Source organism: Carcharhinus amblyrhynchos, chromosome 8 (genome assembly GCF_965287045.1).
Source record: "Carcharhinus amblyrhynchos chromosome 8, sCarAmb.v2.hapA, whole genome shotgun sequence".
Classification (NCBI taxonomy): domain Eukaryota; kingdom Metazoa; phylum Chordata; class Chondrichthyes; order Carcharhiniformes; family Carcharhinidae; genus Carcharhinus; species Carcharhinus amblyrhynchos.
The window spans coordinates 125791202-125807190 of record NC_137331.1 but is presented as its reverse complement, the minus strand read 5'-3'; the positions used below and the strand labels follow the sequence as shown (position 1 = coordinate 125807190).

The window sequence follows — 15989 nt, the reverse complement described above, 5'->3', positions numbered from 1 at the left end:
TGTCTCACTCACACACACACACACACACACTCTGTCTCACTCACACACACACACACACTCTGTCTCACTCACACACACACACATACTCTGTCTCACTCACACACACACACATACTCTGTCTCTCACACACTCACACACACACATACTCTGTCTCACTCACATACACACACACACACATACTCTGTCTCACTCACATACACACACACACACATACTCTGTCTCACTCACACACTCACACACACTCTGTCTCACTCATACACATACACACACTCTGTCTCACTCACACACACATACTCTGTCTCACTCACACACACATACTCTGTCTCACTCACACACACACACTCTGTCTCACTCACACACACACACACACTCTGTCTCACTCATACACACACACACACACTCTGTCTCACTCATACACACACACACACATACTCTGTCTCACTCACATACACACACACACACTCTGTCTCACTCACACACACACACACTCTGTCTCACTCACACACACACATACTCTGTCTCACTCACACACACATACTCTGTCTCACTCACACACACATACTCTGTCTCACTCACACACACATACTCTGTCTCACTCACACACACATACTCTGTCTCACTCACACACACATACTCTGTCTCACTCACACACACATACTCTGTCTCACTCACACACACATACTCTGTCTCACTCACACACACATACTCTGTCTCACTCACACACACATACTCTGTCTCACTCACACACACATACTCTGTCTCACTCACACACACATACTCTGTCTCACTCACACACACATACTCTGTCTCACTCACACACACACACACACTCTGTCTCACTCACACACACACACACACACTCTGTCTCACTCATACACATACACACACTCTGTCTCACTCACACACACATACTCTGTCTCACTCACACACACACACACACTCTGTCTCACTCACACACACACACTCTGTCTCACTCACACACACACACACACACATACTCTGTCTCACTCACTCACACACACACACACATACTCTGTCTCACTCTCACACACACACACACATACTCTGTCTCACTCTCACACACACACACACATACTCTGTCTCACTCTCACACACACACACACATACTCTGTCTCACTCTCACACACACACACACATACTCTGTCTCACTCTCACACACACACACACATACTCTGTCTCACTCTCACACACACACACACATACTCTGTCTCACTCTCACACACACACACACATACTCTGTCTCACTCTCACACACACACACACATACTCTGTCTCACTCTCACACACACACACATACTCTGTCTCACTCTCACACACACACACACATACTCTGTCTCACTCTCACACACACACGTACACATACACACTCTCTGGGGTTATACTGTGACTCCTCTCTGTCATCACATGTGACTACACTCTGGTGTGTAAGCGAGTGGGCCTGTGCACTCTGGTGTTACAGCATGTACAATTTGATGTTACTGTTTGTGACTTGCCTGTAACGCTGCTGTGTGTAACTACCCTCTGCTGTCTGTGACTATCTTTTGGTGTTAGTAAGACTGTACCCTTAGTTAGTGTAAGTTTAACCTGTGGCATTGCCTCATGACTAGATTTTTTAGTGTTAGTGTGTGACTTCAGTGTTGTTGGGTGCGACTGTACCATCTGTCACTGTATAACTACTGTCAGTGTTATGGGCAACAGTACCCTCTGCTACTGCTGTGTACGACTTTCCTCTTTGCTATCTCTGACTGTGTCTGGTGTTAGTAATAAGACTGTGCCTTCTGGCGTTGCTTTGTTGCTGTATATTCTAGTGTTGGTATTTTACTGTCCTCTCTGATGTTTGCCACCTGTAACAGTTGTGTTTAATGCTGTGTTTATTTGGTTCTTTTCAGGGCGTCCCTAGCTCAGCTCTGCGAGAAATCTGCCTTCTAAAAGAGCTGAAACACAAGAACATTGTGAGGTAAGCATGGTGACTGTCGCAGACACTCACTGATCTACTTCTGGCTGAGGCCTGTGTGACTCAGTGAGCTGGGCCCACACTGAGGATGAAGTGCCGTTCCTTTGTGTTTTGTTGCATTGCTGAACTCCATCACGTAAGGACACCAGCCACCAACAGAAACAGTACCTTTGTTCCGTGCTGGGATGGGGATGTCCTTGTGGGAATTGAACCCGGGTCTGTGGTGCTGTAAGGCAGCAGTGCTGACCACTGTGCCATCCGGCCACTGTGGGGAGCTCAGTGCAGGGTTTGTGGGCAGTTGGAGAAGGGCTGGACTGGTTTGGGTGGGTGTTCAATGGGAGATGATGCAAAGCCAAATGATACTGACTTTTATCATTCATATTGACCCAAGTTTGTACCAGGAGTCAGGCCAGTGACAAGCCTTCATTTCAGAACTTCAACGTGAATAATTCCACTGCTAGAGACTTTGGATCTGATCTAAATGTTCTTTTTTCTCCAAAGGCTACATGATGTTCTGCACAGTGATAAGAAGCTCACGCTTGTGTTTGAGTATTGTGACCAGGTAATTACAGACCTCTGCAACGGACATTCACTGAGTGAGTTATTGGCTGCAGTCTAATGGACTTTGATATAGAAAAGTGGATAGCCAGGATTGAGGTACAGACTGGAATCTAATTGAGGGGTTCGGGGTGGTTTATATATAGAATAACAGATACCCAGGAGTGAGTTACAGACTGGAATCTAATCAAGGGGTTCAGGGTGCTTCATATATCGAATAACAAATACCCGGGAGTGAGTTACAGACTGGAATCTAATCGAGGGGTTCGGGGTGGTTTATATATAGAATAACAGATACCCGGCAGTGAGTTACAGACTGGAATCTAATCGAGGGGTTCAGGGTGCTTCATATATCGAATAACAGATACCTGGGAATGAGTTACAGACTGGAATCTAATCGAGGAGTTCGGGGTGGTTTATATATATAGAATAACAGATACCTGGGAGTGAGTGACAGACTGGAATCTAATCGAGGGGTTCAGGGTGGTTTATATATAGAGTAACAGATACCTGGGAGTGAGTTACAGACTGGAATCTTACCGAGGGGTTCGGGGTGGTTTATATATGGAATAACAGATACCTGGGAGTGAGTTCCAAGCCACTCACTTAAAAAGCTCAAATTCTGCAAAGACGGGCAGTGAACTTTAACCTAATCCTCAAGCAACCATCAATGCAGAAACAAACTGGCTCCCATAGTTTACGATCATCTTTTTCTCTTGATGGCGCTCCCACACAGTTGGAACCGATGAACACAATCAAACTCCTGTCTAGTGGCAAAGCTCCAGGAGCTGCGGATTTCCCAGGTGAAGTCTATATGGCTGTAAGTCAATACCTGGTTAAGAGGCTCATTGAACCCTCAGTACGTGGGAGCAAGCATCAATCCTGCAGCATACGGATATGCCTCCAGCTGTACAAGTGGAAAGGAACTGGCCAACCTTACCATAATCATACAGTGCAGACAGCATGGCCTGAGTGCAGACAGGCACAAATGTCCACTTGGTTCACTGGGGAAGGAGCTGCTGCTTTTGACCTTTTTTTTTCAGCCTCTAGTATTTTGATTTGAGTTATTGTTGTCATATGTTTTGGGATACAGTGAAAAGTATTTCTTGCGCTCTATACAGACAGAACATACCCATCATAGAGAAGGAAAGGAGAGAGTGCAGAATGTAGTGTTACAGTCATAGCCAGGGTGTGGAGAAAGATCAACTTAGTACGAGGTAAGTCCATTCAAAAGTCTGACAGCAGTAGGGAAGAAGCTGATATGTGGTAAGAATTGAAAGACATTAATTAGGTGATTGGCTGGTAAGTTTTAAGGTTTTATCCCTTGAAATGCAAGCATTAGGAGATGTAAATATCGCATTAATTTACAGCTTAACCAAAGGGGCACTGTGATCTAGTGGTAGTGTCATTGGGCGAGTAGTCCAGAGGCCCAGGCTGCTGGATTTATTCTCCAATGCTTGTGATAACTTTGGTTTTCTGACCACACTGAAACTCCTGGAAAGCCCTATTTCGAGTCCAAGCTTTCAGACCATGATCAGAACGTGTTGACATTGAGTTAATTATCTCAACAGTGCACTGCCTCGAACTAGCTAGATTGATGATGAGACACATACAAGAATTGCCAAAGCAAGTGTAGCCTTTGGCATTCTGTGAGTATCAGTCCGGTACTGAAAAGGCATTAGTCTGCCTCACCACATTGAAAGTCTTTGGACTGTACCAGCGTTATGCCAAGAACCATTTTCACTTGCGTTTCCTTCAGGCGTTTCTGGCAATCAGACAGTGAGACAAAGTGATAGACATTGAGGTGCTCAGCTGAGCTGGAAACCAAGATCCAGATCAGAGTGAGACAGTCACAGCTAAGCCAGGCCACTTGTGCAGTCCGAACGCTGGACGTTTGCTTATCAAAGTGAATCTTTGATGGAGAGATTGATTTTGGGGTATGCTCTGACAGTGGTCAAGGGAAACACTAAAAGGACGCTCTAAAGGCTTCGCTTCAGAGTTTTCAACTTTGAGACATTTAGATTATTTGGGACTGAGATGAGGAGAAACATCTTCACTCAGAGGGTGATGAACTTGTGGAATTCTCTACCACAGAAAACTGTGGAAGTGAAATCACTGAATATATTTAAGAAGGAAGTAGATTTCTAGACTCTGAAGGTATCAAGGGGTGTGGGGAGAGTGCAGGGTGTGACATTAACACACAGGATCAGCCATAATCATATTGAGTAGTGGACCAGGCTTGATGGGCCAAATGGCTGACAGCTGCTCCTGTTTGCCATGTTTCTGAGTCCTGCGAGAAACTCACCCAAGATTGCTGCACCTGGCGCAACAGAATGAAACATAGTGCAGCCTCCTTCGAAAGCACGTGTGTAGCAGAGGCAGAGAGAAAACAACAGGCAAGGAAATCTCAAACCTGCAACTAAATCAAAACTCAACTGTTTCCACTGTTCTATTTGCGGTGGAACCTTGCGGGTTCAGGTTACCCGTGTACCTGCCAAACGTTCCAGAACCCTGCCAAACTTGAGAAAGGATATACTGGCACTGGAGGGGGTGCAGAGGAGATTCACTAGGTTGATTCCGGAGTTGAAAGGGTTGGCTTATGATGAGAAACTGAGTAGATTAGGGCTATGCTCATTGGAATTCAGAAGAATGAGGGGCGATCTTAGAGAAACATATAAGATTATGAAGGGAATAGATAAGATAGAAGTAGGGAAGTTAGAACATAGAACATTACAGCGCAGTACAGGCCCTTCGGCCCTCAATGTTGTGCTGACCAGTGGAACCAATCTAATGACCCTCTAACCTAAACTATTCCAATGTTATCCATATGTCTATCCAATGACCATTTGAATGCCCTTAAAGTTGGCGAGTCCACTACTGCTGCAGGCAGGGCATTCCACGCCCTTACTGCCCTCTGAGTAAAGAACCTACCTCTGACATTCGTCCTATAATTATCACCCCTCAATTTAAAGCTATGTCTCCTCGTGTTAGCCATCACCATCCGAGGAAAATGGCTCTCACTGTCCACCCTATCTAACCCTCTGATCATCTTGTATGCCTCAATTAAGTCACCTCTTAACCTTCTCTCTAACGAAAACAACCTCAAGTCCCTCAGCCTTTCCTCATAAGACCTTCCCACCATACCAGGCAACATCCTGGTAAACCTCCTCTGCACCCTTTCCAATGCCTCCACATCTTTCTTACAATGCGGCGACCGGAACTGTACGCAATACTCCAAGTGCGGCCGCACCAGAGTTTTGTACAGTTGTAACGTGACCTCACGGCTCCGAAATTCAATCCCTCTGCCAGTAAAAGCTAACATACCGTACGCCTTCTTAACAACCTTATCAACCTGGGTGCCAACATTCAGGGATTTATGCACATGTACACCGAGATCTCTCCGCTCATCCACAGTACCAAGAGTCCTTTGATTAGCCCAATACTCCGTAATCCTGTTACTAATTTAGTTGTTTCCACTGGTGGGTGAAACTAGAACTAGGGGGCATAGCCTCAGAATAAATGGAAGTAGATTTAAGACTGAGTTGAGGAGGAACTTCTTCACACAAAGGGTTGTGAATCTGTGGAATTCCCTGCCCAGTGAAGCAGTTGAGGCTCCCTCATTGAATGTTTTTAAGACAAGGATAGATAAATTTTTGAACAGTAATGCAATTAAGGGTTATGGTGAGCGGGCGGGTAAGTGGAGCTGAGTCCACAAAAAAGATCAGCCATGATCTTATTGAATAGTGGAGCAGACTTGAGGGGACGAATGGCCTACTCCTAGTTCTTATGTTTATGTTCAAATGTTCCTTAACCCTGCCAAACATTCCAGATAATGAACATGAACATCCCTGAAGGACAAACAAGCAAATAATATACAAGGAGCGAGTCACAGACAGGAATACAAACAAGAGTTCCGGAATTTATTGTTAAAATAACTGATACCTGGGAATGAGTTAGAGGCTGGAATCTAATCAAGGGGTTTTGTGGGGCAGAAGGGGGCAACATGAAGGGGAGGTGGGTTCAGGTTTACACAAAATAATAAACTCCGAGTCTAAATCACAGATTCTAATCTTAACTATGGGGATTTATGTGAAGCTTAATGGTTCTCTGGGACTGTATTACAGACTGGAGCAGGAATAGGTCTTTCTCTTCTGTGTCCCTGAAGGTTAGCTGTTAGCTGCTGGCTGCGTTTCTTTTTGCTTCTTACCATTTTATATCTCTTGAATTTTTTAACAGGATTTAAAGAAGTATTTTGATAGCTGTAATGGAGACCTGGATCCTGAGATTGTAAAGGTAAGTGTCCATTATCTCCATATATTCTAGATTCTGATACACTGTCCCCATTAAAACACTCCCACAACAGGTACAGCATAGGGTGAGATAAGAACATAAGAAATAGGAGCAGGAGTAGGCCATCCAGCCCCTCGAGCCTGCCCCGCCATTCAATAAGATCATGGCTGATCTGTCGTGGCTCAGTTCCACTTTCCCGCCCTCTCCCCATAACCCTTAATCCCCTCTCTTATCAAAAACCCATCAACCCGCGTCTTAAAAATATTTAGCAAGGCAGCCTCCACCACTTCAACGGGCAGAGAATTCCAGAGATTCACCACCCTTTGAGTGAAGAAGTTCCTCCTCAACTCCGTTCTAAACCGCCCCCCCTTCATCTTGAGGCTGTGCCCCCTAGTCCTACTGTCTTTTTTGAGCGGGAAGAGTCTCTCCACCTCTATCCTATCCATCCCATTCATCATCTTATATGTCTCAATGAGATCTCCCCTCATTCTTCTAAACTCTAACGAGTAAAAGCCTAGATACAGAGTAAAGCTCCCTCTACACTGTCCCCCATCAAACACTCCCAGGACAGGTACAGCACGGGGTTAGATACAGAGTAAAGCTCCCTCTACACTGTCCCCCATCAAACACTCCGAGGACAGGTACAGCACAGGGTTAGATACAGAGTAAAGCTCCCTCTACACTGTCCCCGTCAAACACTCCCAGGACAGATACAGTATGGGGTTAGCTACAGAGTAAAGCTCCCTCTATGCTGTCCCCATCAAACACCCCCAGGACAGGTACAGCACAGCATTACATGTGTATATCTTTAATCATTTAATCTTTCATCACCATTGATTTTATTCTCTTCCTGTAGTCTTTTATGTATCAGTTGCTGAAGGGTTTGGCGTTCTGTCACAGCAGGAATGTACTACACAGAGATTTGAAACCACAGAACCTCCTGATCAACAGGGTGAGTCTGAGTGCACAGCACAGACCCTCAGAGTAAGACTGAACAACATGAGAGACACCCATGGGACAGAGACTCGGAGCCTGAGAGAGACCAATGGGGGAGGGACTCAAAGACTGAAATTCTGTTCAAGTAGCATAGGGGATATGGTGACCTTGGTAGAGGACCTAAATTATCTAGTCTGGAGGAGATCTTTGGGGACTGGGCAAAGTGTTGGAGCAGTAATGTTACTAGACCAGTAATCTGGAGACGTGGATTCAAACCCCACCATAGTAGCTGGTGGGATTTAAATTCAATCCACAAATTTCAATTATAATTTCAGTCTCCTTGAATGTGACCTTGAAACTATTGTCAATTGTTGGAAAAACCCATCTGGTTCAGTAATGTCCTTTCGGGAAGGAAATCTGCCGTTCTTACCCGGTCTGGCCTACATGTGACTGCAGAGCCACAGCAATGTGATTGGCTCTAAACTGGCTCCTGATAGGCCTAACAAGACAATTGTGCAAAGTCTAAAAGGAATGAAACTGGACAGACCTCCCTAACAGCACGGTGGTTGTACCTACTCTGCAGGCACTGCAATAGTTCAACAAGGCAGCTCACCACTACCACCTCAAGTACTGAGGGATGAGTTATAAATGCAAGCCTAGCCACTGACACCCACATCTGGTGAAAGAATTAAAAACAAGCGGTGCCTAATCTGGGGAACATTGTGGGGTGGGAGGGCTGCGTTTGCTGGGAATCCTTTGGTAAACCAGGAGAGGCTGAGTGCTGTGCTGTGATTCTTTGTTCTCACTGTGGCTGAGTTTCTAGTTCTTTGCCTCTTCTCCCCCACACATTCCTTTGTTTATTTTCCTGCTTCACAGAATGGTGAGCTGAAACTGGCAGATTTTGGGCTGGCTCGAGCTTTTGGTATTCCTGTCCGGTGTTACTCTGCAGAGGTAGGGGAGCATTTCAGTCACCTTCTGAGCTTTGTCTTGTCAGAGAATCATTAACCTGCGTGTGGATCTTCTCAGATTGAGCAGCCACTGGGTTCGTGCCTGAAGGGACCATTCTGAATTGGTTATGCTGGGTCAAGTGGTGCCAGTCTGAGCACTCAACGCTGTGTTAAAACTGCCTCAAAAATTCTCCACCAGCTCCACCTTACATTAGACAAGAGGAAGGGGGAATACCCCTCTCTGAATCCAGGTCTCTGAGGCACTGGGGTCCCCTTGGAGTGGAGAGCACAGTTTGACCTGGTGGCCCAAAACTGAATTAGAAATGGACCAAATGGAGAGTCAATAATTTCACCAGATCCTTGTTATATATTTAAATATTTGCATGATTGCTTTAAGAGCAGTCAATGATTTGATGTCATTAAGGTGTTGTACAGGTTGCTGTTTTAGTTTGTAATCTGTACAAGCCACATCACTTTCAATAATCCTTTTGTGTGTTACTTTGAATCTACAGGTGAAAACCACATTTTTCTTTGTTATTATAGTTAATATAGTTAAAATATTACAATCGTTATTTTAAGTATTAGCTGTGGTTCACCTGGTCAGAAAGTCGTGGATTCAAGTCCCACTTGGAGACTATACACAGGCTGACATTGCATTCCAGTACTCGGAAATACTAAACTGTCAGAGGGTCAGTGCCGAGGGGGTGCCGCACTGTCAGAGGGTCAGTGCCGATGGAGTGCCGCACTGTCAGAAGGTCAGTGCCGAGGGAGTGCCGCACTGTCAGAGGGTGCAGATTCTCAGATGAGATGATAAATTAAACCCCTATCCAACTCCAGTCAAAGCGGAGCATGGCTTTTATACCAGGGGAATGTTTGTTCCTCAGTTTACAGTAGGGGAGCAGTTCGGGAACAGTGACCACAATTCAGTAAGCTTTAATAGGATGGAAATGGAGGGATATGGTCCCCGGAAGAGTAGGAAGTTTTAGTTAAGTTGCGCAGCACGGTTGGTGCAGGCTTGGAGGGTTGAAGGGCCTGTTCCTGTGCTGTAAATTTCCTTTGTTCGTCGTTCTACATCTCTAAAAGCAGATTATCCAGATATTCTGCCGCTGTTAGAATCTGGAGTTGATTTTGCCGACTGCAGTTGGGTTGAGTGATACTGAAATTCTTCAGGACGAGAGATGGTGGTGTTGTTCAAACTACCTTTTGCCCATTGCAGGTGGTCACACTATGGTATCGTCCTCCAGATGTGCTGTTTGGCGCAAAACTCTACTCCACCTCCATAGATATGTGGTCAGCTGGCTGCATATTTGCAGGTAATTTACAGACCTGATGTGAGGGCACTGCTCTCCAACACTTCTCAACCATCCGATCCCTCGCACTTCACATCCTTGCCTCAGCTGTAGGATCACCGCTCTGAGTGTGTTAACTGGTCCCTGACCAGGTGCCTTACATGTGTGATGCCCACTACATTCCCTAAAGTTTTAAAATCACTGGTTCTGGAGTGTTGGGCCCAGTTTTGAGTCCCACACTTTGGGAAGGATGTCAAAGGTTTGGAAAGTGTCTGATTAGGGACGAGTAACTTTTTTGTTTCAAATAGCAAAGTTTAAAATCCCAGTTACCCATAAAGCCCAAGATTCCATGTTTGTAACAAAAAAAATCTACACAAAGTCAGAACATTAAAACAATTTGCAATGTCTATCTCATACTCCAGTACTCAAAATTAATGAGGTAAATATGAATTGACAGGCACACTGCGGTTGAACATATCACACTGCACATTAAATGGCAAATGCGACCAAGACAGATCCCATGGATGTTTCACCAACCCATCTAGACGTCAGTGACCACTGTGAGTCACAATATTTAACTCTTTATCTCTCTTGTGAGGTATTTCAGATCTTCGTTTTTGATGATTTAGCCTCCGAATTCCTGCAACAACTGCTCCATATTGGATTGTCATCAATGACTACTCACCATGCAATAGTTCAATCTCTTCTCCTAAGACTGTGTTCTATAGGATTCATACACCTGCACTCCTGTCTCTAATTGCTGGCACACTTCCAACTCTTTTGCAGACTGCTAACTTCATTAAGCTGACACTGGGTTTCTCCAAATTCTAGCCTCTCGGCTGCACGGAGCTCTAAATATTTCCCAAGACCTAACTGCCTGAAGCTGACTAACAGATTCCAGGACTTTTCTGTGAGCTGCAAATCACATAAGGTCCAAACTACAATTAACCCCTACTCCCAGCAAGAACCCTGGTAAATTGAAGGCAGAGAACATTGAGATCCACCCATCTTTTTGATGATGTAGCCTTTCAGCATTCACTGAATGCCTTTAAACTCCCAGACAAAATATTTCTCTGGACTGTATTTCTTTGCAAGCAGTATAGACATCAGGTCTCAAGTTCTGCTGCTAAGTAAGATCAACTGCTATTTCATTGGCCCACCTCTATTCTGGATCTCGTTGGCAAAAAATAACCTGAAACAGCCATTTTATTTTGCACTTGTTAGAAGTCCAGCATTTCAGCATCTTAGCATCAAAATTATAATCTCCCCGATCCAATAATTAACTCCAAAATATTACCATGAAGCATCATAGGATCGCAGAATTGTTACAATGCCATTTGGCCCATCATGTCTGTACTGTCTCCCAAACAAACATCTTGGGTGAAATTCTCCCCCAAAAAATTCTATGAGCTAAATTTGCGTAAAACCTAGAGTAAATCCTGCTGGTATTTTAAGTGTGATTTCCACAATGAATCTCACACACACGCCTCCCCCCACCCCCTGCCCCCCCCCAGTGTGAATCACGCTGGAAAGCTGGGGGCGGGGCCTCATCCTACCCAAGAGGCCGGCAGCAGAGTGCTGAGTGAGCCACTGCACGTGCGCTAGTCTGCCAGAGTGGAGATTGGCACATACTCAATAGCTCCACACTGCCGGCCTCCCGATCGCTGGCCAGCCACACAACCCCACAGCTGCTCCAAACCAAGTGCAGTATGACGGTAGGACCCCACTGATTGCACCCAGAGGCTCAGGCCCCATCCGTTTGGCACTACCCCATACTTGGTGGGCAGTGTGCCAAGATGCCCTCTGGGCACTGCCACTTTGCCCCTTGGGCAGTGCCTTGGGGGGAGCCATTCTGGCACAGCCAAGCTGACAATGCCCAGGGGGCAATCCCCTTTATCCCTGACCTCCTGGGGGACCTCCATGCTCCACACCCTCCCTCCCCCCTTCAGTCAGGTCGCCAGCTCCCCATTAGTGGGGAACTGCTGTAAACCCCACTGGAGTGAACAACTCCTGGTGGGGCGGGGGGGGGACATTAGTGGGCATGTCCCGGGACAGCTAAAGGGATATAGATCCTGATTGAAATAATTTACACAGCGCAGTTTCTGGCTCGGAGCTGACGATGCTGGAAATGGGGTGTCCAGAGGCTTGTGTAGGCCATGGCGCCCAGCGGGAAGCTGCTACACGGCCTCCACTGATGTCTCCTGGGCTGGGAGAATCACCGCCCCATGACTCAGTGCCAATCTCCTGCCTTTTCCCCGTAATCCTGCACATTAATATTATTCATACAATTATCCAATGCCCTTTTAATGCCTCGATTGAACCTCCCTCCACCACACTCCCAGGCAGAACATTCCAGATCCCAACCACTCGCACATTGCATTTGCTCTTTTGAGAATCACTTTAAATCTGTGCCCTCTCGTTCTTTGGGTGACTAGTTCAGTGGCATTATCGCAATGCCACCATCTCCTTGTGCCATATCATTCTATGAGGAATTAAATGTCACCTCGTCAATGTGAACAAGATAAAGCTTAACAGGTTAAATGTTAGAATTCTCCATTTAGCAGCGAGGCACACGGGGGCTTGGGGAAAGCAGAAGTAATAATTTTAATTTGGGTACAATGCTTAAATAATAAAGACATTGTACTTCCAGATGTGATTAAATTGCCTTTAGTTTATATATAGTTTGAGAAGTGATTGTATTTTTCATGGGACCTGCACAGTGATATTCTCACAAACACTTTTCCACAGAATTAGCAAACGCCGGCAGACCGCTGTTTCCCGGGAATGATGTGGATGATCAGCTGAAGAGGATTTTTCGATATTCTTTTTAAATCCCGCGTTTTCAACCATGTGTCAAAGCAATCCACATTTCTAAGGCACCTTTATCGAGGACCCTGCAGTATTATGGGGAGAGAAGTGGAACTGAGGACAAGCTTTAGGAAAGGAAGTTTGGAGTGAGTGACTTATGGTCAGAATAGGTTGTGGGAAGGATTTCGATGAGATTGGAGGGGTTAGCACGCAGTTTGAAGGAACTCAGCAAGGTGGGCAATGAGACAGAGCAGTCATCAACATTGTTAGAAGGCAGAGCATGCTGAGGAATAAAGTTTGTGGGAGGGGCTGTGTGATGGGAAGGGGTCACAGATCAGGGACAGGATAAATGATGGGGACAGGTCAAGGAGGGCTGAGAGACAGAATGGGTGACACATTTACAAAGAAGTGCCTGTCTGGGATAGGGAGAATAGGGGAGGGATATATAACTGAGGTGTGGGCCAGAGGTTAGGGAGGGCAGTGTGTGACTGATGAATGGGGTCAGAAGTAAAGCGGTGTGCAACAGGCACAGGGGTCAGAGATAAGGGACAGTGATGTGTGAATAGGAGATGGGGTCTGAGGTCTCATTCTATCTGTAGCTTTGCTTATCCTGTCACTGCCTCTCAGTTTGTCTCTGGATCATCTTGCCTCTTCCCCCTCACGCTTTCAATCTCAGGTTGTCAGCCGCCCAGTTCCTTCACCACCCTCTCTCTCTTATCCCCCCCATCTTTCTTTCACTGCCCCTTGCCATTTCCTACTCTGTTTTTCTCTCTTTCTGAGTCTTTGTCTTTCTCTCCCTCTTTCTCTCCCCCCCACCATCCTTCTCTCTCTTCCTCTCCATCTTTCTTTATCTCTTCCCCCTTTCTGTTTTTCATCTCTCTTTTTTTCTCTTTCTGCCCCCATCTTTCTCTCTCTCTCCCCCATCTTTCTCTCTCTCTCTCCCCCATCTTTCTCTCTCTCTCTCCCCCATCTTTCTCTCTCTCTCTCCCCCATCTTTCTCTCTCTCTCTCCCCCATCTTTCTCTCTCTCTCTCCCCCATCTTTCTCTCTCTCTCTCCCCCAACTTTCTCTCTCTCTCCCCCCCATCTTTCTCTCTCTCTCTCCCCCATCTTTCTCTCTCTCTCCCCCATCTTTCTCTCTCTCTCTCCCCCATCTTTCTCTCTCTCTCTCCCCCATCTTTCTTTCTCTCTCTCCCCCATCTTTCTCTCTCTCTCTCCCCCATCTTTCTCTCTCTCTCCCCCATCTTTCTCTCTCTCTCTCCCCCATCTTTCTCTCTCTCTCTCCCCCATCTTTCTCTCTCTCTCTCCCCCATCTTTCTCTCTCTCTCTCTCCCCCATCTTTCTCTCTCTCTCTCTCCCCCATCTTTCTCTCTCTCTCTCTCCCCCATCTTTCTCTCTCTCTCTCCCCCATCTTTCTCTCTCTCTCTCCCCCATCTTTCTCTCTCTCTCTCTCCCCCATCTTTCTCTCTCTCTCTCTCCCCCATCTTTCTCTCTCTCTCTCTCCCCCATCTTTCTCTCTCCCACTCCATCTTGTCTCCCCCTTGCTGTGAAGTTCTCTGATGTTTGCTGTCTCTGTCTCCCGCTCTGTCTGTTTCTTTGTGTGATTCTCTCCTTGTCTTTCTCTCTTTGTGTTTCCCCCTCTGTTTCTGTCTACACGTTTTCTCTTTTTCTCTCTCTCTGTCTCTCAAACTATCATGTCTTAGCTCCTTTATGATGTCTTTCCCAATTTCTGTCTTTCGGTGTCTCAATCCTGCGTCTGGAATGTTCCTTGACATTCTTACTTTGCTGGGGACCCCGACAGAGGAACAGTGGCCCTCCATGACGAAGCTACCTGACTACAAGGTGAGAGAAGTTTTCTTGCTGAATGTGCCTCGGCTTCCAGGAGAGTTTGCAATCACACAGAGAAGCTGCAGGCGTTTAAATCTACAGAGGGACGGCAGCTAATGCTGTAGTAAAGATTCTAATGCTGGAATCTGTCATCAAATGCTAGAATCTGTCATCAAAGAAGAAATAGCGAGGCACCTAGAAAAGAATGGTTTGATCGAGCAGACGCAGTACGGATTCATTAAGGGGAAGTCATGTTTGACGAATTTATTGGATTTCCATGAGGATGTGACTAGTGCGGTAGACAGAGGGGAACCAGTGGATGTGTTTTTAGATTTCCAAAAGGCATTTGATAAGGTGCCGCACAAAAGGTTGCTACAGAAGGTTAGGGTGCATGGAGTTGGGGGTAAGGTGTTAGCGTGGATAGAGGATTGGCTGTCTAATAGGAAGCAGAGAGTTGGTATCAATGGGTGCTATTCTGGTTGGCGGTTGGTGACTAGTGGAGTGCCGCAGGGATCGGTGTTGGGGCCTCAACTATTTACCATTTATATAGATGATCTGGAGGAGGGGGCTGAGTGTAGGGTAACGAAATTTGATGATGACACAAAGATGAGTGGAAAATCAAATTGCGTGGAGGGCGTGGGAAACCTGCAGAGGTATCTGGATAGGCTGAGCGAGTGGGTGAGGACCTGGCAGATGGAGTATAATGTTAGCAAGTGTGAGGTTATCCACTTTGGCAGAAATAATAGTAGGAGGAATTACTATTTAAAGGGCGAAAAGCAGCTACGGTGCAGAGGGACCTGGGGGTCCTTGTGCACGAGTTGCAAAAACCCAGTCTGCAGGTACAGCAGGTGATCAAGAAGGCGAATGGAATGTTGGCCTTTATAGCGAGGGGGATAGAATATAAAAGCAGGGAGGTCTTGCTGCAACTGTACAGGGTGCTGGTGAGGCCGCAGCTGGAGTATTGTGTGCAGTTTTGGTTGCCGCACTTGCGCAAGGATATGTTGGCCTTGGAGGGAGTGCAGAGGAGGTTCACTAGGCTGATACCAGAGATGAGGGGGTTGGACTATGAAGAGAGACTAAATAGACTGGGTCTGTACTCATTGGAGTTTAGAAGGATGAGGGGGGATCTTATAGAGACGTATAAGATAATGAAGGGGATGGATAGGGTAGAGGTAGAGAGATTCTTCCCGCTTAGAAAGGACAGCAGAACTAGAGGGCACAGCCTCAAGATAAGGAGCGGGGGGCAGTTTAGATCAGAGTTGAGGAAGAACTTCTTCACTCAAAGGGTGGTGAATCTCTGGAATTCTCTGCTCGTTGAAGTGGTGGAGGCTACCTTGCTAAATATATTTAAGTCACGGGTA

The 15989-nt window shown here is 46.2% G+C and overlaps 1 protein-coding gene across 2 annotated transcripts in view; it reads left to right on the top strand.

The window, feature by feature from the left end:
• The window catches only part of cdk5 (cyclin dependent kinase 5), a 36379-nt gene that overhangs the window by 9168 nt on the left and 11222 nt on the right, over nucleotides 1-15989 (top strand). For both annotated transcript variants that reach the window (XM_080194784.1, XM_080194783.1), the window contains exons 3-10: nucleotides 1911-1978; nucleotides 2477-2537; nucleotides 6770-6826; nucleotides 7680-7775; nucleotides 8636-8710; nucleotides 9923-10019; nucleotides 12744-12813; nucleotides 14583-14643. In XM_080194784.1, the coding sequence (XP_080050910.1) occupies nucleotides 1911-1978; nucleotides 2477-2537; nucleotides 6770-6826; nucleotides 7680-7775; nucleotides 8636-8710; nucleotides 9923-10019; nucleotides 12744-12813; nucleotides 14583-14643 (585 nt within the window). The remainder of the gene's footprint in view (nucleotides 1-1910; nucleotides 1979-2476; nucleotides 2538-6769; nucleotides 6827-7679; nucleotides 7776-8635; nucleotides 8711-9922; nucleotides 10020-12743; nucleotides 12814-14582; nucleotides 14644-15989) is intronic.